This window comes from Myotis daubentonii, chromosome 12 (assembly GCF_963259705.1).
Source record: "Myotis daubentonii chromosome 12, mMyoDau2.1, whole genome shotgun sequence".
Classification (NCBI taxonomy): domain Eukaryota; kingdom Metazoa; phylum Chordata; class Mammalia; order Chiroptera; family Vespertilionidae; genus Myotis; species Myotis daubentonii.
In genome coordinates this window covers 43,372,211-43,394,134 of record NC_081851.1, presented here as the reverse complement: position 1 = coordinate 43,394,134, position 21,924 = coordinate 43,372,211, and the positions used below count along the sequence as shown (strand labels likewise).

General features: G+C 40.0%; 2 protein-coding genes across 4 annotated transcripts in view; one reads left to right on the top strand and one right to left on the bottom strand.

Annotated features, from left to right (window-relative positions):
- The window catches only part of WDPCP (WD repeat containing planar cell polarity effector), a 272,798-nt gene extending 271,576 nt beyond the window's left edge, over positions 1 to 1,222 (bottom strand). For all 3 annotated transcript variants that reach the window (XM_059659666.1, XM_059659667.1, XM_059659668.1), the window contains exon 1: positions 559 to 1,222. The gene's annotated coding sequence lies outside the window, so the exon portion shown is untranslated. The remainder of the gene's footprint in view (positions 1 to 558) is intronic.
- Positions 1,223 to 1,224: 2 nt separating this feature from the next.
- On the top strand, positions 1,225 to 20,021 carry MDH1 (malate dehydrogenase 1). The gene is made up of 9 exons (XM_059659669.1): positions 1,225 to 1,384; positions 6,494 to 6,592; positions 7,155 to 7,251; positions 9,298 to 9,473; positions 11,826 to 11,948; positions 17,346 to 17,522; positions 18,010 to 18,123; positions 18,697 to 18,786; positions 19,679 to 20,021. The coding sequence occupies exons 1-9, from the start codon at positions 1,382 to 1,384 to the stop codon at positions 19,802 to 19,804; spliced, it is 1,005 nt and encodes a 334-aa protein (XP_059515652.1). The 5' UTR covers positions 1,225 to 1,381; the 3' UTR covers positions 19,805 to 20,021.
- Positions 20,022 to 21,924: the final 1,903 nt, after the last annotated feature.

Sequence of the window (21,924 nt, the reverse complement as noted above, 5' to 3'; positions counted from 1 at the left end):
CATTACATACATGCTATTGCAGAACAATACGTCTTCATTTTTAAATCCACGTGAAGCAGGGTTTCAGCGAGCACAGCAATTCTCTTGGGCAGCATTAATTATAAATGAAAACCTCTTAAGTTGTCTCACCAGCTGAGACTGCCTGAAACAATCAGTGTCTCTCATTCCACTCCCACGCTTTCCTCAGAAATGCAGGTGTGGCGTCATTTTAAGGTAAAGATGGTTTAGAGAACCGTTTCCAAAAGAGAATGGGCAAAATTGTCAACATCCACAAAGGGCGTAGAGAAAAAGTTAGATCCGTGGACCATGAGCTCCAGGACCGGAGGGGTTCACCTCCCACAAACCAGGCGTTCAGTTTTTGTCATTTAACTTAAAAGAGTTGCATCTTACAACTGCGCGGAGGGGACCCTACGGAATTCTGAGCGGAGAAGGACCGGCGACCGGCACCCGCCCGGGGTATCAACACTCGGGTAGAGAAGGCAACGCTGGACAGCGCACAATTGCATCCCGGACCCTAAAGTTTAAAGAAAAACCCCTTGTCCTCCGGCCCCGGCTTACCTGCCTCCGGAGTGGGGAAGACGCGTGGCTCCGGAGCCTCAGACGGGGCGTCCCGCAAACCCCTCACTTCGTCGCCGGACACTCCCTGGGGTGCAGGGTCCCCTGGCTAGGGAAGTGGGACCCGGGAGGGCGCGGCGCGCTGGCTCGGTCTAGCCTAGTGTCTCCGAGCAGCTGCAGCCACTGATTTCTCAGGGTCCCCCCCGCGGCCCGTGAATGCGTTCACTACCCAGCCTCGTCGCTTAGCAACACTAGAAGCCATCCAGTCTTCCGGACACGTCAATTCCTCCCGCCCCTCCAGAGTGTTAATAGTTTTTTAAAAGATTGTGTTTCCGGGTCGAGAGGGGCCGTGCGTAGCGGAAGGTCTCTTTACCTCCCACATTGACCCCGGGGGTTGGATAAAGTCTCAGGGGCTCACGTGTGGGTGAGGTAGCTCAGTGGTCTGACTCCACTCCCTCCATTTACGCACGCCGCCCCCCCGCCACCATCTGCTGCCCAAACCATCCGCCGGTCGCGGTTCTCCAATCACAGCGGCTCGCCCCCGGGGACTACTTTTCCACCGACGAGAAGCGCAGAGAGAAGAGCGTGAGACGTCACTGTGGCCTCGGGAAGTGTAGTCCAACACCTGAAGAAATTCGGTTGGAGACTGCGCTGGAATCGGGGCAGCCTAAACTACAATTCCCAGAGGGCGTCGCGGTCGGGAGCGGAGCCTTTTTCTCTCTCTTTCTCGGCGCTCGCTCTTCCCCATTCGGCCCCACCGTAGAGGTGACCTGTCTCCCCGAGTCTCATTGTGCAGGTGCTGGAATTGTCCGCGCAGTTTCCAATCATGGTGAGTGTGGGACCCTAGATTATGCCTTTATTCCCTTATGTGGAGATTCTTGCGCTTGGAGGACTTTTGGGGGATGGCTGTGCAAAGCACTGTCCTTCGCGCCCTTTGGGAAACCCCGACTCATCTTCTGAGGACTGTCGCAGTGACCCAGTAATTGGGAAGGGGTTGTTTTCCACCTGGGGCGGGGGTCCTTGGGAAGGTGCGATCTCAGTCCTGCTGCATGGCGGGGGTACAAAAATATGAAGCGGTGGATTGTCTCCAAGCAAGAAATGGGGTTTGATACTGGGAGGGGGTGGGGGGCTCCCTAACCTTTTTTCTACTCTTATGCCCACAGTGTTTTTAAGGGCTTTTGTCAGAAAGCCCTTGAAAGCCGAAGGCCCTCGACTGTAAAGATAGTGTTTACCTGGTGCTCCAGATTACGATCTACGCTTTCGGGAGACGAGTTTCAGCCATATCTAATTTAATGTCATTTAAAACCTGCTCATTGATCCTGTGTAATACTGGGACGTGCTGCAGTGACAGCATCAGTAGCCCAATAACTGGTGCAGATATTCTTTACTGATCTGTATGTTTTGAAATCGAGAGCTACTACTTTTAAATGTTACACAACTTAACCATCGTGTCATGAAGATCTGGATGCGTAGATTACCACGTAACCTTGTCTCTGCTGAAAGGAGAAGGGGGGATGGTGAGGGAACTCTGACGTAGTAATGATCTGCCCGCTGTTTGAAGGTGACATTTGACATCACACTGAAAAATTGCCTCAGTACTTGTATTTATAGTTGAGACTATTTTTCCTCCGTTATCTCAAAATACTGAAATGGGTGGGGAGTGTGGGAAAATATTTGAATGAATTGGAAATTTTCCAGAACCTGAAAATGCTATTGATAGACCAAGTTGAAAAGTAGGGACAGCTACTAATTCTCAGTTAAACCTAGATTTCTTAACTTATTTCATCAAATAACGTAATCAATCATTTAAATAATGGTTCATTGGTTCCTGACCTAATCTTGGCAAGAAAGCAGAGGTTTATTATCAGAGAACTTCAGACTTTATAATTTTAAAATTGATGGAACCTTTTAAAGGTTATTTTGACAAATCTCCCCACTTCAGATCTTAAAATTGAGTTTATTGAACCCCAAAGAGAATGTGGTTTGCTCAAGGTCACACAACAGTTTGCCTTCAAGGGTCTCGCACTCTTTCCATTTTACCGTATTGTGTCATACAGATACTTAGCAGGTCATTCTGAAGTTTTGTTTTTAGTAGCTGAGGTTCTAGATAAAGGTGCAAGCTCATGCTGCAAATATAAACTAAAGTATGGTATCAGCATTTATATGACTGATAGCTTTATTCCTTGCAATTCAGAATATTGGAATTCTAGAATTGGAAGGGAATTTGGAGATTCTTTAATCTTAAAATATAGCCTGGTGAGGTCAAATGATTTTCCCAAGGTCACAGAGAGATCTTGAATCCCCATTCTTGTGTTGATTTGCTATGCGGTAGATCAAGCCAGCCTCACCCCTGGAAGGTCACTGAGCACCAGATAACACAGAGACCTCTATGAGGACCAATCCTCCTGTCCAGTTGCTGAAACTGACAGCAAATTCTCACATGACTCAGAATCTCCTTGCCTTCGCAGGAGAGTGTATGAACAATCACTGAGCTAGAAAAGAGCCATCTTCTGTAAGCTATTCAAAGCAAAAATTTTTTTAAAGGAGTCAATTCTTTGCTTGCATTCCTCCTCCATAGGAAGTGACAGTAAGAATAAACTATATGAAGAAATCAGAATAATACTGTTTGTCTTTTATGTTACAGAAATATATATAAATTAGAAAGCAAAAGAATACATGGGTGTTTCTGTAGAATAGCAGAAGGAACACTTAAATTCAAGCTTTACAAGTGAGACTTGAACACATGTGTAGACAGAGCCTGCATCTGTAGGAAGGTCATTAGTGCCCTGCCAAGAGCAAAGACATTTCTTCTTTGGATCTTGGCAAACTGCCCAGATATCTAAGCAAAGAATAGTAACCTGTCTTCACACTGTAACTTTGTGAAAAGTCCGCGGGAATCTCCCACCCTCCTGCTTTTCAACAGTAATGCTCTGAAGAGCAGAGAACCAGATGTGCAGTTTGTTCTTTCCCTTTTGATCATCAAACATTCAGACACTAACTAGGGCTTCATGCTACTCTTAACAAGATGGAATTACCTACCTGTGAAAATAATTTACTCAAAGGTACAGAAGGTAACTGCTGAGGTAGAATTACTAGCTGTTCATTAGTTGGCTACAGAGCCTTCACTAAGGACTGTGATACTGTGAACACATCTTTTTAATAGCTAAAATTAATACCTAAAATTGATTGCATCGTTCTGTTATAACCATCTGCCTGACTTTCTGGGAGATTAAGCTTTACAGATAGTGATATTTACTTCCCCCTCATTTCTTTCTTTTTTTTAATATATATATTTTATTGATTTTAGAGAGGAAGGGAGAGGGAGAGAGCGATAGAAACATCAATGATGAGAATCATTGATTGGCTGCCTCCTGCACGCCCCCTACTGGGGATTGAGCCCACAACCCAGGCATGTGCCCTTGGCTGGAATCGAACCTGGGACCCTTCAGTCCGCAGGCTGACGTTGTATCCATTGAGCCAAACCAGCTAGGGCTTCCCCCTCATTTCTTATCCCAACTTGCTTTGCACTGAAGTAGTATGTGTTCATAGTTTTCTTAATGCTTATTTTCATTCAGTCAACAAATATTTGTTGAGCACTCTATGGACTGCAAATTTGAGTCCAAGGTGGACCACTTTCAGTTCACAGTCTGAAATGGACCAGTGTGGGGGGTGGAAGTGGTTCACAGTCTAGTAGAAAATAACAGACATGTAAATAGGAAACCACAGGCTATGAGAATCCTTAAAGGAAAATTCTGTGGCAACAGAGATCTATAATTATAGCTCTTGCTACACACTGTTATTAATGCTTTGTATGTTAATTCTTAATCCTTAAACTACCTTATTTGTTAAGCAGCTGCTATTATCTCCATTTCACTGTAGGGAACTTGTCAGGAACATAACGATACACCTAATGAGTTGTGGAGTCAGGATTTGAATCCAGAAGTCTAGTCTAAAAGCCATCTCTTTACTACAATCTACTGCCTCTCTAACCCTAAAATAGTACCAGGCACATAATAGAGGTTCAGTGGTATATTGCTTAATAAATGAAGTGAGAACAGTTCATCCATTGATTTATAAGACTATATATATCATTGGAACTAGTGACCAAAAATAATTTTGCTAACTATACCAGGGACTACGGTGGTCACTAAGTTTCCAACTCTCTCAATGCTGTATTCAAAGTATATAGTAATAAAATATCTTAAATACCTTTTTGAAGTGTGTTAGGTTTGCTTCCCAACAATTATTTTACAGTTCCAAGTTTTTGGTAGTAATTTTACAAGATCCAGCTATTCCTTCAGTAATTGCGTTCCAGTTGTGTTCAGGGCATTGTTCTAGGTAGTTGGAATACAACAATAAATAAAATAGACAAGGCCCCTGTCATTAAGGAGTTTGCATTCTAAAGAGGGAAGAGGAATAATTTCTTACTCCCTTTTTCTCACCTACTCCAAGTGGAGAAGGGGAAATGACAAAATTAAAAACATGCGAATGCCATATTATAGAAAGTAACCATATACAATGTTCTTTATGAATCAAAAATCTACTTGGGTACATAGATGTGTGTTTGCATTAAAATTTGTTTATTTGGGGAATTATCGTATTCTATATTTAGAGATATGGATGGGGAAGAGACATGGGAAATCAGGGAGAAACCTCCATAGTTTTCTCCTTTTTTTCCATTCCTATCCTGGTCACATGTTTGAGGAAGAAATTGCACTCATAGTCTGCTATGATCAGATTCATTTCTCTACAACTTGGCCCTTATTTCCTGAACTTCAGAGGTGAGGGTTGGAAAGTTAGAAAGATTCTTCAAGGTGGTAGTCTCCTCCCATCCCAGAGGCATGTCTCCTCTGGAAGAGGGAATTCTAAATATTAAAAAAAATCAAATGCTTCTATCCTAATCAGTAGGCCACTTCTCTCATACAAGTAGAAATAGAGGTGTCAAGTAGACGTCCATTTACCCAGCATTGTCAAAGGAATAATCCACTTGATTGAACTTTCCATCTACTTAAACTTATCCATTGTTTCCAAACATTTTTGTTAGGTCTTTTTAATAGAATTATTTCTCTTTTTAATTCTTTGAGCTTAATTTTCTCTGAGCTTAATTTATTTTCATGACTTGGGATCATCACTTTGAATATTAGTTGTTTTTGTACACATGTTCCTATTTTGTTTGGGGTCTGTTGAGATCTATAAAGCAACTTCTCTCTTGTAACAGGTGTGCTCTTTGTACTTTTCCCCCTTCCTCCCTTTTAAAAATTCATTTCCCTTTGGAATCAGGTTGTCAATTGTCATTACATGTTGCTGTTGTTATTTAATATTAAAACTTATTATACTAATAATTAAGATGTTATTATTTTCTCATTTTTCTCAAAAAATAAAGGCTTCTTTTTCCTCAACCAAGTAGATAAGTTGAATCATGATTAATAATTTTATTAAAACTTTTAGGCTCATTGTGAATGGAAAATTTTAACCACTGTCACTCCTTTTCCTGGTGTAAAAGATTCTGTTGAGCAGATAAAAGTGGGGAGTTATTTACGTAAGAGAATATGTAGGGTTCTAATGGCCGCCAGGGTTTGAATCACCACATAATGCACTTCAACATTGGTAGGCCTATTTTAGTGGTAAAATGTCCTTTAAAAGATGGATGAGATTACGTAAGTAAATCCAGTATAACAGTAAGAGTTAAATGATGCCACCTAAATATGCAGCCAAAGGACATAGGTTCAAGAAGTTGCTTAGCTAATTTGTGTACACTGAATTTCCTGGGACAGGTCTGGGATAAGTTAGTTTTCTACTAATCCACACACAAAGAGACTTTAAAATTTTGCATTAACTTTTAAAGTATGTTGTTGTCTTACTATAGAGAAACTCCTGAATATCCTTAGGGTAAAATAGCACTTTTTAATAAGATGTTAATGGGTCTCTTTCATTACAGCCTGAACCAGTCAGAGTCCTTGTGACTGGAGCAGCTGGTCAAATCGCATATTCACTGCTGTACAGTATCGGAAATGGATCTGTCTTTGGTAAAGACCAGGTAAGGGCAACTGCCTATAAATCTTAAACTAATAAGATTGTCAATAAAGCCCTGCATTTATGTAGTGCAAAGAAAGTTTTAAATGGTGAAGGAATGGGTAATCCCAATTAATGTACTAGGCACACTGCTATAAATGTGTATTTATACATTCTAAAGTGTTCATTTATCCATTTTCTTCATCCATGGATAGTGAATTCTTCCTTCATGCCAAATACTGTACTTAGCTTTTCATAAACTCAAATCAGATCTACAAATACAGGTGCCATGTCACTTCAGTTTGATATTTCTTCCATGTATTTATGTATTCCATGTATCTCTCCTTTAAAATTCAGTATTAGTGATTCCTCTTACTATATCTGTTAGCAGCCATTGCTGGTTTTATAGCATTCATTTTTCCAAAAGTGGCATCATACTAGATACCTGACCTAAAATAATTATGACGAATTAGTGGGAATTATACACATATACACCAAATAAGCAAAAACTTTTTAAAACGTCTTTTTTTGTGACTAAATGACATAACCTACACTGACAGATACTGAACTTGCTATTTATTTGACAGCCTATAATTCTTGTGCTGTTGGATATCACTCCCATGATGGGTGTCCTGGACGGTGTCCTAATGGAACTGCAAGACTGTGCCCTTCCCCTCCTGAAAGGTACGTTAGAGAGTGGAAGAGAGAGGGATTTTTTTTAGTATTTTATGTCTTTCAAAAACTAGATTTCAGATTTTTGTTAACCTGTCAATTTGAAATTATTTCATAAATGTCGTTTGGCTTTGTTTCTAAAATTTCAACTACTTGGTAAGATGTATATCAAAAATAAGTAAGTATAATTATATACCAAGAATAAATAAGGGTAAAAGCGGGAAATAACCAGTGTAAAGTAAAAGACTATACTTTTATCCACCATGCTTATATATAACTTACTAGAGGCCTGATACATGAAATTCGTGCAAGAGTAGGCCTTCCTTCCCTGGCTTCTGGCTTCCCTCTGGAACCTGGGATCCGGCTTCCCTCGCAGCCCCAGCTTCGTCCAGAAGGGCGTCAGGTTTAATTAGCGTATTATACTTTTATTATTATAGATTTTACTAATTAACTATAGTATTGCACAAGGGTTGTACACCTGAAATTGTCTACACTGTGTTGTTATTTAAAGTCTATTTAAATAGTAATAGTAGCATCCTGTAATGGAGAACTTTTTTTAACTCTGTCTTCCAGAGCCATATGCTGCTATGTGGCTGGATATGGGTTGATCCCTCATATATAGATAGTCCCATCCCATCTGCCAGTCATCTGATGAGACATAGTATAAATTGTGATAATCATCTACTACATAGTTTGAAAAAGTCCACCAAGGTTCTGATAAGAAAGAGCCTTTGAGAATCATTGAACTATTATATAAACGTAAGACAGAAATCTTCAATGTGATTGAAAGGTTTATTAAAATATTAAGTCAAATCATAAACTAATTTGACTGTTTAGCTTTACCTTTATCATGATCTTTTTCTTTTGATGAGGATTTAATTAATAATACTTTTCTAAAAGTTTGCACAAAGCAAAATATATACCCAAGGAAGCCATGTTCAGAATTCATGTATATGTTCAATAAACATTTATTAGAAAGGATACTGCCATCTAAATCATTAGGTTGCACAATTATGTAAGAAAGCACATTACCCTACCCAAGCTCTTCACCTGTTTCCAAATAAACTTCCTATGTTGCTTTTTCCCCATTTTTATTCCATTCTATGATGAGTTCCTTCTGCTCTCTAATGGGCACATGTTCCAGTCAGCTTGTCCTTGCTCAACTGTGAGTATGACAGGAGGGAAGGCTCAGCAAATAAAAATGTATGGCTGGGAAAAAGATGGATTTATTTTTCTCCATCTAGAGTTCATACATATACCTATTTGGGGGCTTCTAGCAGCCTGACTTTGTCTAAAAATGTATGCTTAATCCTGGTTGTCTTAGTCCATTGGGGCTGTTTTAACAAAAATACTATAGACTGAGAGGTTTATAAACTACAGAAACTTATTTCTCACAGCTCTGGAGGCTGGGAAGTCAGGGAACAAAGAGCCAGCAGGTTGGGTGTCTGATGAGAGCCCAATTCTTGGATCATAGATGGCCACCGTCTCCCCGCCCTGCATGGTGAAAGGGATGAGGCAGTGCTAAGGACACTAATCCCGTTCGTGAAGGCTTCACCCTCATGACCTAATCACCTTCCAAAGGCCTCACCTCTTAATGCCATCACAAGGAGGGCTAGTTTCAACAAAGGGATTTTGTGGAGGACACAAACATTCAGTCAATAACTCTAGTCATGACCTTTTTAATTACTTTTAATACTTAAAGTAATTTTAACTTACAGATTAGGTGAATTAATTTCTTTTTTGTGTTATCTGTGATTATTAGCCTGAATAACAAATGTTGCCTTGAAAGTTATCATACTATACCTTTGTATCATAATTTTTGAAATTGAGATAATTATTTACATAGGAAAATAAAATAAACATATTGACATTTCTGCTGGTGTTATTGTTGAATTCTAAATTGTCTTTCTTAGGCCCCTAAAATTTTTTATCAATGTGACATGTAAAAGAAACATTTGCTACAAAATGAAGGAGTTACTGGATAGATTCAATATGAAAAAGAAAACCTCAGACTTTGGTGTTTAAGTATTTGCATATTTATTGCCATGTTGTTCACAGATGTCATCGCAACGGATAAAGAAGAGGTTGCCTTCAAAGACTTGGATGTGGCTGTTCTTGTGGGCTCCATGCCAAGAAGGGATGGCATGGAGAGGAAAGATTTACTCAAGGCTAATGTGAAAATCTTCAAATCCCAGGGTGCCGCCTTGGACAAATATGCCAAGAAGTCAGTTAAGGTGACGAATGCAGTAGTATTTGATAGGGCTTTTCATTATTAGCATTTGAAACTTCTGCTCTCAGCATTTAAGTTCAACAAAATTGTTTGCTTCCCACCCCCAGTCTATGCAATAGCCAGTAAATACAGATACAGAGTTTTGCTTGATAAGCTCTCCCTTTCTGGGTTTTCCTCTGATGGTGTAGAAATCTATATTTAGAGGTGCTTGAAAATATTTTGCTTATTACTGTTACTTGTAACTTTAATATTATTTTATAAATCCACAAGGCACAGAATTTTCTCGTGCCTTTTAACTGTGGGAATATTCAGACAGTTGGGTTGTGTGAGATTGTAGAGGGAGGTGGCTGTAAACTGCATTCTTAGCATCAGAAGATGGTGGCTTCTGAATGCTCAGATTTTCTCCATTCTGTGATATGCTTGTCTCGAGGAGTTGAGTCTGTGACTTTCTGTTCTCCTTATGATCAAACTATTTTAGTTCCTAAATTTGTCTTGATATTGCAAGGAAGCCTCCTTTTACCAACAGGAGAAGGTTTGCTGGTTAGAGGTTTTGTTGATTTTGATATACTACTTCTGTATTCTGACTTCAGAGAAAGGCAAAATAAATTTATAAGATTTTTAAAGTTGCGAGTTATAATATTCTATTATAATACTTCATAGACATCTGATTGTTTGCTTTCTGTAGACTTCATTTTAAATAATTAACTTTTATTTTCTGTAATCATTAGCAGAAAATAATAGAGATGAGCTGAGTAGAAATCCAAAGACCTCTTAGTAAAAAATTACAAGGTTATTTGTTTTGTTTGTTTGTTTTTTAATTTAATTTATTGGGGTGACATTGGTTCATAAAATTATAAGGTTGTTTGGATTGCTAAAATATAGGCTGCTTGGAGTTGTAGTACTATTTGCACAGTAGTCGCCCTTCAGCCAAGTGTCCTTTTGGGGGACATGCACACTGATATGGAATACTTAGGGGCATAAGATATCATGTCTGCAGCTTACTCTCAAGTGGGCCAAAAATAAAACACTAAGGGATAGGGATGGGGTAAAGAGAGGGAGAGAAATAGAGCAAATTAGCAAATTAGAGCATCTGGGTAAAGGAGATGTGGGAGTTAGTCTCTTTAATATACTTTCATCTTTTCTTTAAGTTTGATATTATTTCACAGTGTTGGTTTGTTTGTTTGTTTGTTTAAATATATTTTATTGATTTTTCACAGAGACGAAGAGAGAGGGATAGAGAGTTAGAAACATCAATGAGAGAGAAACATCGATCAGCTGCCTCTTGCACACCTCCTACTGGGGATGTGCCCGCAACCAAGGTACATGCCCTTGGCCTGAATCAAACCTGGGACCTTTCAGTCCGCAGGCTGACGCTCTATCCACTGAGCCAAACTGGTCAGGGCAGTTTTGTTTTTTTTAATATATATTTATTTATTTATTTCAGAAAGGAAGGGACAGGGAGAAAGAGAAAGAAACATCAATGATGAGAGAGAATCACTGATCAACTGCCTCTTGCACACCCCCTACTGAGGATCGAGCCTATAATCAGGGCATGTGCCCTGACCAGGAATCAAACCATGACTTCCTGGTTCATAGATCTATGCTCAACCACTGAACCACACCAGTCAGGCCACCGTTTTTAAAAATGATCATTTCATTAGAGATTTTTAAAACTTAAAAGTCCCTGTATACATTTTCCTATACTGTATTGTAATTCAGTATATCCCATGTCTCCCCTATTTAAAAAAAAAAAAAGCCTAAAATGCTTTTTCCTAAAGATTGATTTAGTAGATATAGAATGGATGGGACTTGGAAATCTGTATTTTTGGCAAATATCTCCATTAATTCATAGGATTAGCAAGATGGAAAAACACTTTTCATTCATAAAAACAAATCATTGTCGGAAAGTAAACTGCTTGAGTAGAATTTCTTTCTTGGACTACTTTTATAAGAAGGAAAATTTTATCAATAAATCAAACTCAGAGATAGAGCCTCAGATTACTTTTTCTTTATGACAAGTAGATAAATGCTGTCTATTTTGGCACAAAACAAAACAGACAGACATGTAACTTAGATCTTGGACAGCAGCGCTACCTGAAAAGACATACATATATATATATAATGGTGGTTTTATTAAAGAAATGTTTTCAGTAGTCACAGGGTATCCTAACAGGGGGGGAGGGGGGAAGTTTTCAGAAGGGAGGATAGAAACCTACAAGAAGCTAAACTGTAAACTACATATTTACCTGGCACAAACTTGATACAAAGGCAACATGTTACACGTTTGTCGGTCATGCTGAGACAGTTTAGTTAAGCAGAATATGGTCTATAATGGCTGTAATGGGTTATATCCTAGGTCATCGTGGTGGGAAACCCAGCCAATACCAACTGCCTGACTGCCTCTAAGTCGGCACCATCCATCCCCAAGGAGAACTTCAGTTGCTTGACTCGTTTGGATCATAACCGAGCTAAAGCTCAGGTAAGAAAAATGCCTTTTAAAGTCTCATGAATGTTCAACTTTATAAAACCTTTTTCTCTCTTTTTGTCTTTTTATATTTTTTAAATATATTTTTATTAATTTCAGAGAGAAAGGGAGAGGGAGAGAAAGATAGAAACATCAGTGATGGGAAAGAATCATTAACCTGCTGCCTCCTGTACACCCCCCACTGGGGAGCGAGCTGCAATCCAGGCCTGTATGCTGACCGGGAATGAACCCGTGATCTTCTGGTTCATAGGTCGATGCTCAACCACTGAGCCACACCTGGCCGGGCTTTTCTTTCACTTTTAAAGGCGATGAAGCTTAGTTTGTGCTTTTTTTGTTGTTTTTGCTTAGAAGGAAGCTATTCCAATTTGTTACGGAGTCTTTAAATCTGGTTTTATAAAGACCATAGCTGAACTTCCTACTTAATTTTCTCAAGTATATTTCATTTGCTACCTGTAATTAAATGTTGTTGCTAATGTCCTCTTAAGATAGTGGTTTAAAAGTATTCACTAGTATAGATAATTCACATAATGGTACATATTTAGGGTTTTGTTTTGTTTTTTGTCAGATATAAAGGAGATTGTAAAATGAAATCTTTAGCTTTATGTATTTGGGTGGTTCTGCTTCCTTTTCCCCTATAACCAAGCAATCAAGTTCAGATTTTTAATTGTTAATTTTATATTCTCATTTTTAATTTTATGTCTTTTTAATATTTATGTTTCCATAAAATGTCCTACTTTTCACTACTTTGCTAAGTTTTATCATCATTTTTTTCTTACCCCTTGGAGCCTTACATTATGCCAAGGGGCTAGTAACCTGGGTATTAGCCATAGCTTTTTTAAAAATTAAAGGCCATGCTACTCATCTGTGCTGGTTTCCTGGGCTTTCTCAGATCTAGACAATGCTGATGCCCAGAAGTCGTGGCAAAATTCTAGTTCTGGGACATAAGCTCTTTCTCTTCCCCAGTCATTTTCTGGCCATCCCTCCTTATCCACAGGTCATCACTGCCAGGTAGGTGTATGAATGTAGTCCTCTTCTAGAGAAGACAACTTTGTTTAGTTTCAAGAAAACTATTTTTACCAAAAGATGATGTGAGGTCTGCTGTATGCTGAGAATTGATCTTTCAGACCAGGGAAAGAGAAGATAATTTGTTAAACTTCTACTCTAAGCTAAAGACTTTACATGTAATTTGCCATTTGATTCTTTTTTTAAATTTTATCTTTATTGTTGAAAGTATTATAGATGTTCCCTCTTTATCCCTCATGGGCCCCCCTCCATGCTCCCACCCACCCCCTCACAACCATTTAATTCTTATAGGAACCATATGAAATATCCATTATCATCACTATTTTACAGATAAGAAACCTGAAGCCCAGGAAAGTCAGGGAACCTGCTTAAAGTCATATAGCTAATAAATGATGGTGCCACCTAGATTTGCCAAAGTTCAAACCCTTGTGTATATTCTTACATAATGGGATCAAGTGACCTATGTCAACTTACTAGCTGTGTCATCTTGAGAAAGTATATTCAAACCATAAAATGGAATAATAATTGTATCTATCTCACAGTAGTTATATGGGTAAAATGAGATAAGATCTATGTTAAGCCCTTATGGTGGTGCCTGTCACATTGTAAAACTCAATAAAGGTTGGCTTCTATTAATTTTTAGTATTAAGAGGGATATATGCAAGAGTTGAGAAGAGCCATACCTCAGAAATATCTCCCTGAATATTCCAGTTAATTTAGAAGGTTCTTGGATAACAGACTTAAATTGCAAATAATTCCTGAGAAGATTTAGGCTGTGGGCTGGGTCCTTTTCCTTATTATTTAGCCAGAGTCTGGTGGCTGGGAAGAAATAGGAATTTGAATGACTGGAGGCAGGGGATTTGGGGACTATAGACACTGGCCCAGAAGAGTGGCATGGCCTCTAATTTGGGTACTATAGAACATGTACTATTTCACAATTAAGGAAAAGATATAGGTGTTGCCGTTGTAGATTCTGGATGGTTACTTAATTTCATTGTAAGAAGGAGAAAAAGGTAAAATGACACCACCAACAAATTTCCCATCTTTGCTGTTTCACCTGAGGCCTTGATGGAGGCAGGCACTGGAAAACACTGCTTCCAAAGGTACTACTGAGTGACGCTTTGTCCCAGTGCCTGAAACCATTTTCCTTGTAGGGGTGAAAGTCTGAATGAGGAAAGAGGGAAGAAGAAGCTGTCTCATCAAACTTTAACTTTTGGCAAGTGTTCCATGCCAGCCTGGCACAGTGACGACTTTTAGAAAGTTTCTGAAGAAGCAGTTTCTTCTTTAATCCAGTGACAAATAACAAACCCAAAGAGGAATTTTTCTTACGTGAATGGTTACTAGTCAGTCATACATGATTTGTTTTGGAATTCAGAGGACTTAGCTTCCCAGCAGTTGTTTATCACCTGCAGAACTCCCCTGTGTATTTGCAACCCAGAACTGCTTATGTGTCTGCTGACAAGGTAATTTGGCAGTGAAACCAGTTAGCTGGCATCAGAGGAAGAAAATTGCTAGGGCTGGAGAATTAGTAAAAAACGATTTAATAGATCTGTGTGGCAGGTACAAAAGTGTGTAAGGGAACAAGAAACTGCTGTCCTGCATACGTGTTAATTTAAACCAGCTCTGACATGAATGATATTCAGAATTTACATCTGCTGGGTGCCAAGTACTGGACTTTGCTGTCCTGACAGAAGTGGATTAGCTCAAGAGATCAAAAGAACAAGAGGCGGGCAGGCAACAGGGCAAAGAAGCAAGGGGAGCCTCCTGTGGGGAGGAGAGGCCTAGACTAGAGGCAGTCGGTCTTCACTGTACTTCGGAGCAGCTGAAGCTGACGTTCAACAGAATGTTCTGAGTTCTTGAGAATATACATCTTGGCTTACTTGCCCAGGTATAAATTTTCCTTTTTCTCTACAATGACAGCTAAATATAAATAGGGCAGTTCGTCCCAAGTCCTTTCAGATCATGGCACACAGAGAAAATGGTACTCATTGCATGGCACACCACTCTGCCCCAGCCAGGAAGCAGGTCAGTAGCTGGGTTCCCCAGAAACCAGCCATCCAGCTGATTCGTGAAGACTGATACGATAGCAATACTTGCAGAACTCTAGATGAAGCAGGGTTTAGATCAGAAGGAATTTAAAAAGTAAAAAATCCTTAAGGATTTTAAGTTAATTCTTAAAATTATCTAACTATTTTAAGATTTAAGAAAACAGGCTCCTCGCACTAGTGGGGTAGATTAGTGTTAGAGCATCGTCCTGATATGCCAGGGTTGTGAGTTCGATCCTCAGTCAGGGCACATATAAGAATCAACCAATGAGCCCAGCCAGAATGGCTCAGTTGGTTGAGTGTTGTCTTATGCACCAAAAGGTTGCCGGTCAGGGCACGTACCTGGGTTTTGGGTTCAGTCTCTGGAGGTAACCAATTGGTGTCTCTCTCTCTCGCCCCCTCCCGTTCTCTCCCTCCCGCCTTCCTCTCTGTCTCTAAAATCAATCAATTAAAAAATATTTTTAAAGCCCTAGCTGATTTGACTCAGTGAATAGAGCATCAGCCTATGGACTTAAGGGTCCCAGGTTCGATTCCAGTCAAGGGCACGTGCCTGGTTGTGGGCTCAATCCCCAGTAGGGGGTGTGCAGGAGGCAGCCAGTCAATGATTATCTCATTCATGTTTCTGTCTCACCCTTTCCCATCCTCTCTGAAATCAATAAAAATATATTTTAAAAAAATCTCTTTAAAGCAGTCTCAACTTATTTTAAGGGTCATAATGAAAGTAAAAACAATTTACTTCTTAACTTAGTAAATTAGTGTGAGATGAGTAAAGTCATTGCAAACATTTTAGGTAATGGTCTTTTTCATCCTTATTTTGTTGTTTGGTTAATTGTGTTTTTATTGTTTTTTACTTTCTAATTTTGGAATAATTATAGATGTAGAAGAAGTTGCAAAAATAGTACAGAGAATCCCATGTACCTATCACGGGCTTTACTCAGTGGTGCCATCTTACATAACTCTATGGCATTATTAAAGCAGGAAGTTGACTAGACTACACACATTACCGCTAACGAGTTACTCAGATTTCTGCCGTGCTTACCTTTTTGTATGTCTTTATGAATGATTCTATGACCTTTAATCATATATATAGATTACTATAAATAACCACCATAGTCAAAACAGAACTGTCCCATAACCCACAAAAGAACTCCTAAAAACACAGAAAACCTTTATCTGTTCTCCATCTCTGTACCTCTGTCATTTTGAGAATGTTACAAAAATGGAATCATGGGGCAAGTAATCTTTTGAGATTAGCTTTTATTCACTCAGTTTAATGCCTTTAATATCCATCCAAGTTGTTGTATGTTCCACTTACACTTATTTTTCCATTTACTCTGTTTCTTTCATTGTATGGAGGTTCCACCGTTTGTTTAACTGTTCTTCAAAGACTTTGGGGTTGTTTCCAGTCTGGGGCTATTACCATCCTCGTTTTTAAAATTTCTTTAAAATACGAGAGTGTTTTCCCTTTCTTATATGGTTAATGCTCAAAAGGAACTTCGATGCAGTGCTGCTTTTATTTAATATTCAAAAGCTATGGACTCTGACACAACTGTTTTTTTTCTCCCATGATTATAATAAGGAAAGAAAAATCACCCACAGTGTCACCCTAACACATCAGCTTTTAAAAATTCCTTTTTGCAACATTTCTTTCTGGTTCATCATAAATTCTTCTGTCTAATTAGGAACAAATTATGCACATAACTAACCATAATGTTTTTTCTGCATATTACCTTATCAGGGAAATCAAACAACTGGTTTTACTTAAATCTTTCAAAACATAACTTTTAAACCCTTTCTGTGGTCACTGTACTATATAATTGATGTTCATGTAACCACAAGGCCTACGGGATTCTAAAGTGCTTTCTGAACTTCCAGCTAGAGATTGTTACATCTGTTTATAATTTTAGCATTTTGTTATTTTAAACTCTTTCCTTCAGTTTCCTAGTCTGTAAAACCAGGACAGTCAGACTTTGTTCATCTAAGTCCCTTCCAACTGTAAAATTTTCATATTTAGGAATTTTTGAAAATTAGTTCATTTATATTTGGTGTATAATAAACATTTCAGCCAATAGAAACTTTCTAAATACCTAATTGCTCAGAAGTGCTAAGGCAAGTCTCTAAGTAAGTAATAACAACAAAACTAGGGTCACATTTACATATTCAAGCAATATTCACCTCTTGCTTTGTGTTTTATATTTGATAAACCCACTATACTAATAAGTTAACCATAAACTGTATGATGCTCTCTACTCTTAAACAAACAGGTCACAGTTTGAAATAAAAAGCTTTATGTAAGTAATGTATTTGTTTTCTGTTTAACTAGATTGCTCTTAAACTTGGTGTGACTTCTGAGGATGTAAAGAATGTCATTATCTGGGGAAACCATTCCTCAACTCAGTATCCAGATGTCAACCATGCCAAAGTGAAACTGCAAGGAAAGGAAGTTGGTGTTTATGAAGCTCTGAAAAATGACAGCTGGCTCAAGGGAGAATTCATCACAGTAAGAAAAATCTGGGAGCTTGCATAACAGCCAAGCATAAAGAACTCTGAGAGATGCCACATTACTGACCTGCTGTGCTCCAGGGCTCGGGGAAGGGAGGGACACAAGGAGAGCAGGTCTTCTTCAGTTGTCTAATGACTGCACACTTTGTTTTGGGGTCCTACCATGCCAGTCATGATCCATTCTGATCTAATCTGTTGTGTGGTAGCCAGCATCGATAGTCATCTGGTTATCTTTATACAGAGATCAAATTTTTTGAATGAAATATGGTAAACTCTCTGTGGAGATTTATAGTTTTCTCTTTTTTAACAAGACTGGTACTTATAACTAAAATGGGTTAGTAAGGCCAACATTGGGTAGTTGCCTGATTTTGGAGGGGACACATTAAGCTATGGTTGCAGTCTTTCACCCCAGGATCAGTTTGGAATTGAGGAAAATGCTGCTGTCATGATCAAGTAACACTGCTGTCTTTGTCCACTCTACCCAGACTGTGCAGCAGCGTGGCGCTGCTGTCATCAAGGCTCGAAAACTATCCAGTGCGATGTCTGCTGCGAAAGCCATCTGTGACCACATCAGGGACATCTGGTTTGGGACCCCAGAGGTGAGGACTCAGTGGTTTGCACAGGCCTTTCTTTCACTTTTGTCCTCTATGCTGTAATGTGCAAGCACATAACCTTAGCAGTCAGGCAGGTTAGGTTCATATCCTGGCTTAGCTGTCCACTAGCTGAGTAACCCTGGAGAAGTTATCTAACCTTTCTGAGCTGTCTTGTCATCTTTTACATGGGTTGTAAGGGATAAGTGAGATGATTATATACACACACACACACACACACACACACACACACACACACATTTATAAAGTACTTAGCACACATGGTAGGGGAGACATTTTTCCATCTTAAAGCCTATATTGGGTCATAGTTTCATCATTTACGAAATGAGGATTTTGTTTCTTGGACCTACTTCATACATTGATTGGAAGAGTGGAATGAGATAATATCTAAGAAAGTTACCCTGTCATAGAAGTGCCTGGTGATGTTTCCTTATACAGTAATGAAGTTATGCATATAGTAAGAATGTGTCACCTGTTTTAATTTCATTAGTCCATGTGTTAGTTGGTTATATAAACTAATTCCTAAGTACCATGAGAATGTAAAAATTGTTGTTTTTTCAGGGAGAGTTCGTGTCCATGGGCATTATCTCTGACGGCAACTCCTATGGTGTTCCCGATGATCTGCTGTACTCGTTCCCCGTTACAATCAAGGTAAGGTATTTGGGAATTATTTCCCCCTTTCCCTACTGGGAAAGTAATTGTATGTTTTTATTAATAATTAGAGGCCCAATGCACAAAATTTGTGCATGGGTAGGGTCCCTAGGCCTGGCTGGCAGGGCCAATCTGTGGGGTGACTGGGGGGGGGGGGGGAGAGCAGCAAGTGGGCAGTGCCTGGCCAGCCACTCGCCAGCCCCGCCCTCCAAACTCCCCACTCCCACCCCCCTACCAGTTGCCTTCCTTTGTGGGGCAATTGGGGGCCCCCACCTTGGCTGGCCTGAGGCCTGCGGGCTGGGGGCAGCTCCTGCATTGAGGGTCTGCCCCCTGGTGGTCAGTGTGCATCATAGTGACTGGTCCTTCCACTGGTCTTTCTGCTGTTTGGTCAATTTGCATATTAGGCTTTTATTATATAGGATGGCATAATGTAATCTAGAAAATTGTTCCTTTACTAAATTAGAAAATGTTCTCAGCTTCAAAGTCGTATAAAGCACAACTTCAGATCAATAAAAGACTGAAATTAATCTGGAAAGCAAGATTCAACTCCTCCCACTAGACATATTTTGTTATGCCTCTAATATTGGATACCTACAAGTACTATCTTCTAAATGAAGCAAAAGTTCGCAATATTGTTGCTGTTTATTATAATTATAAAATCATTAGTTTTTTTGTCTGCTAATTAATCTTCATTTAAACAATTTTTTTCTACAGTCAGTAAGTTTTAAAATCAAGTGTTGAGTTTGTATCAAAATTATCTGTCAATTAAGATCTGGGTTTTGATTTGCTTCTTTAGAATCAGACTTTAAAACAGATTGAAGTTCAAACTAAGTTGTTACTTGCTAGAGGATCAGTAATTGTAAATCTCTTATTTGCAATTATTTTCAAACAGAATAAGACATGGAAGATTGTTGAAGGTCTCCCTATTAATGATTTCTCACGTGAGAAGATGGATCTTACTGCAAAGGAACTATCAGAAGAAAAAGAAACTGCTTTTGAATTTCTTTCCTCTGCCTGACTAGACAATCATTTCGATGTTACTAGATACCCCAAAGCTGAAGAAGCTAAAAGTCGTCTTTGACTCTAGTACCAAGTAATAATAATACTATACTTAAATCACTTGTGAAAAAACAGCACATTTTAAAGATTGTGTGCTTCTCGGTACAAATTTGTGACGGTTTATTAACATGGTGTTAGTGTTGCAACATCCTAAATAAAATATATATTCAAGTGAAGATGAATCAGACTCTAATTTTTAACTAATATTTTGTTTCTATTCATTCAGAAAACAAACTTGTATGTTTCCTAGCTTGCTGAAGGGGTTGTGACTTTTTTTTAAGCCAGAGGAAGGCAATAAAGATGAAAAATGTCACAAGGCAAGGCATAATTCTCTTATATTTAAATAGAATAGAAAAGTCAGTCTTTGATAATCAATCAATCTACTCCAGAATATATTTTTAAACCTTACCTTTTTTAGCTAATTAAACAACAATTATATTTTTAAAAACTTAAAAGTTAGTTCATGCTTTGTGTATAATTTGATTTTAACATTAGCTGTTAAATAGGTTACAGACAATACTCTGTTAATAGTTTAATACCGTTGCATGAAATTAGAAGAATCATTTTCATGATAGAAGAAAAAGGTAATAAGTCTTCCCTTGAGGTATTCCTCTAAAGCACATAAGGAATCTTTTCATCTCACAACCAATAGCTGCCACAGGAATTTATGCTCGTGGGATTTTTCTCAATCTAAGCTTATTACTCGAAACACAGTGAGTGCTGTTTAAAAAAAAAAAGGTATTTTTCCCCCCAAAATCCATGAGGACAGGAATTGTCCATCCTTTTGTCCTTGTATTTAACTTTTACATAATCCTATCTAATAAAAGAGAAACATGGTAATTAGCATACAACCGCTACCCTTCCCACTGGCTAATCAGGGTGATATGCAAATTAACTGCCAGCCAAGATGGCGGCCGGCAGCCAGGCATCTGGAAGCTAACATGAGGCTTGCTTGCTTCAGTGATGGAGGACTCCAATGTTCCCCGCCTGCCTTGCCGGCCTCTGAGCTTGCAGTTGGAAACATTGTAACAAATATAGAAGCTAAACAAATCCCCAGAAACCAGCTTTCAGCGAGCCGGGATCTCAGAGCTGGAGTTGATACAGAGTTTCGATTATAGAACCCAAACAAACCAGATACCTGCTTTCAGCAGTGGAGGCCTAAGAGCTGGAGCCAAAGCTAAAGCTGGCCCAGAATAAAGAAAAAAAGGAGCAGTTGGGAGTTTCAGTCCCAGCCTGAAAACAGCCCTCAGCCCCTCATCCAGGCTGGCCAGGCACACCAGTGGGGGCCCCCACCCTGATCCAGGACACCCTTCAGGGCAAACCAGCCAGCCCCCACCCATGCATCAGGCCTCTATCCTATATAGTAAAAGGGTAATATGCCTCCCAGCACCGGGATCGGCGGAGCCGCGAGGCCTCCCAGCACAGGAATCAGCGTGACGGGGCAGCACCTAACCCCCCTGATGGCCCTGCGGCTCTGTGTGTGATGTGGCAGGGCCACAACCTCCCTATCCGCCCTGCTCTGTTCGTGACAGGGGAAGGCACCCAACCCTCTACCCTGATCAGCCCTGCCCTGTGCCTGATAGGGGGGAGCTCCCCAACCCCCTGATCGCCCTGCGGCTCTGTGTGTGACAGGGTGCGGCGCCCTAACCTCCCCCCCAACGGGCCCTGCTCTGTGTGTGACAGGGTAGAGCCGTAACCTCCCCATTGGCCCTGCCCTGAGTGTGAGTGGCGGCGCCCCAACCCCCTGATCGGCCCTGCTCTGTGGGTGATAGAGGGCGGCGCCCCAAGCCCCCACCCCCCACGGGCCCTGCTCTGTGTGTGATGGGGTAGAGCCATAACCTCCCCATCGGCCCTGCTCTGTGGGTGACAGGGGGCAGTGCCCCAACTCCCCTATCGGCCCTACTGTGTGAGTGACAGGGGGGAGCTCCTCAACCCCCTGATTGGCCCTGCTCTATGCGTGATGGGGGAGCTCCCCAAACCCCTGATGGGCCCTGCTCTGTGCGTGACAGGGGGGAGCTCCCCAACCCCCTGATGGGCCCTGCTCTGTGCGCGACAGGGGGCAGCGCCCCAACCCCCTGA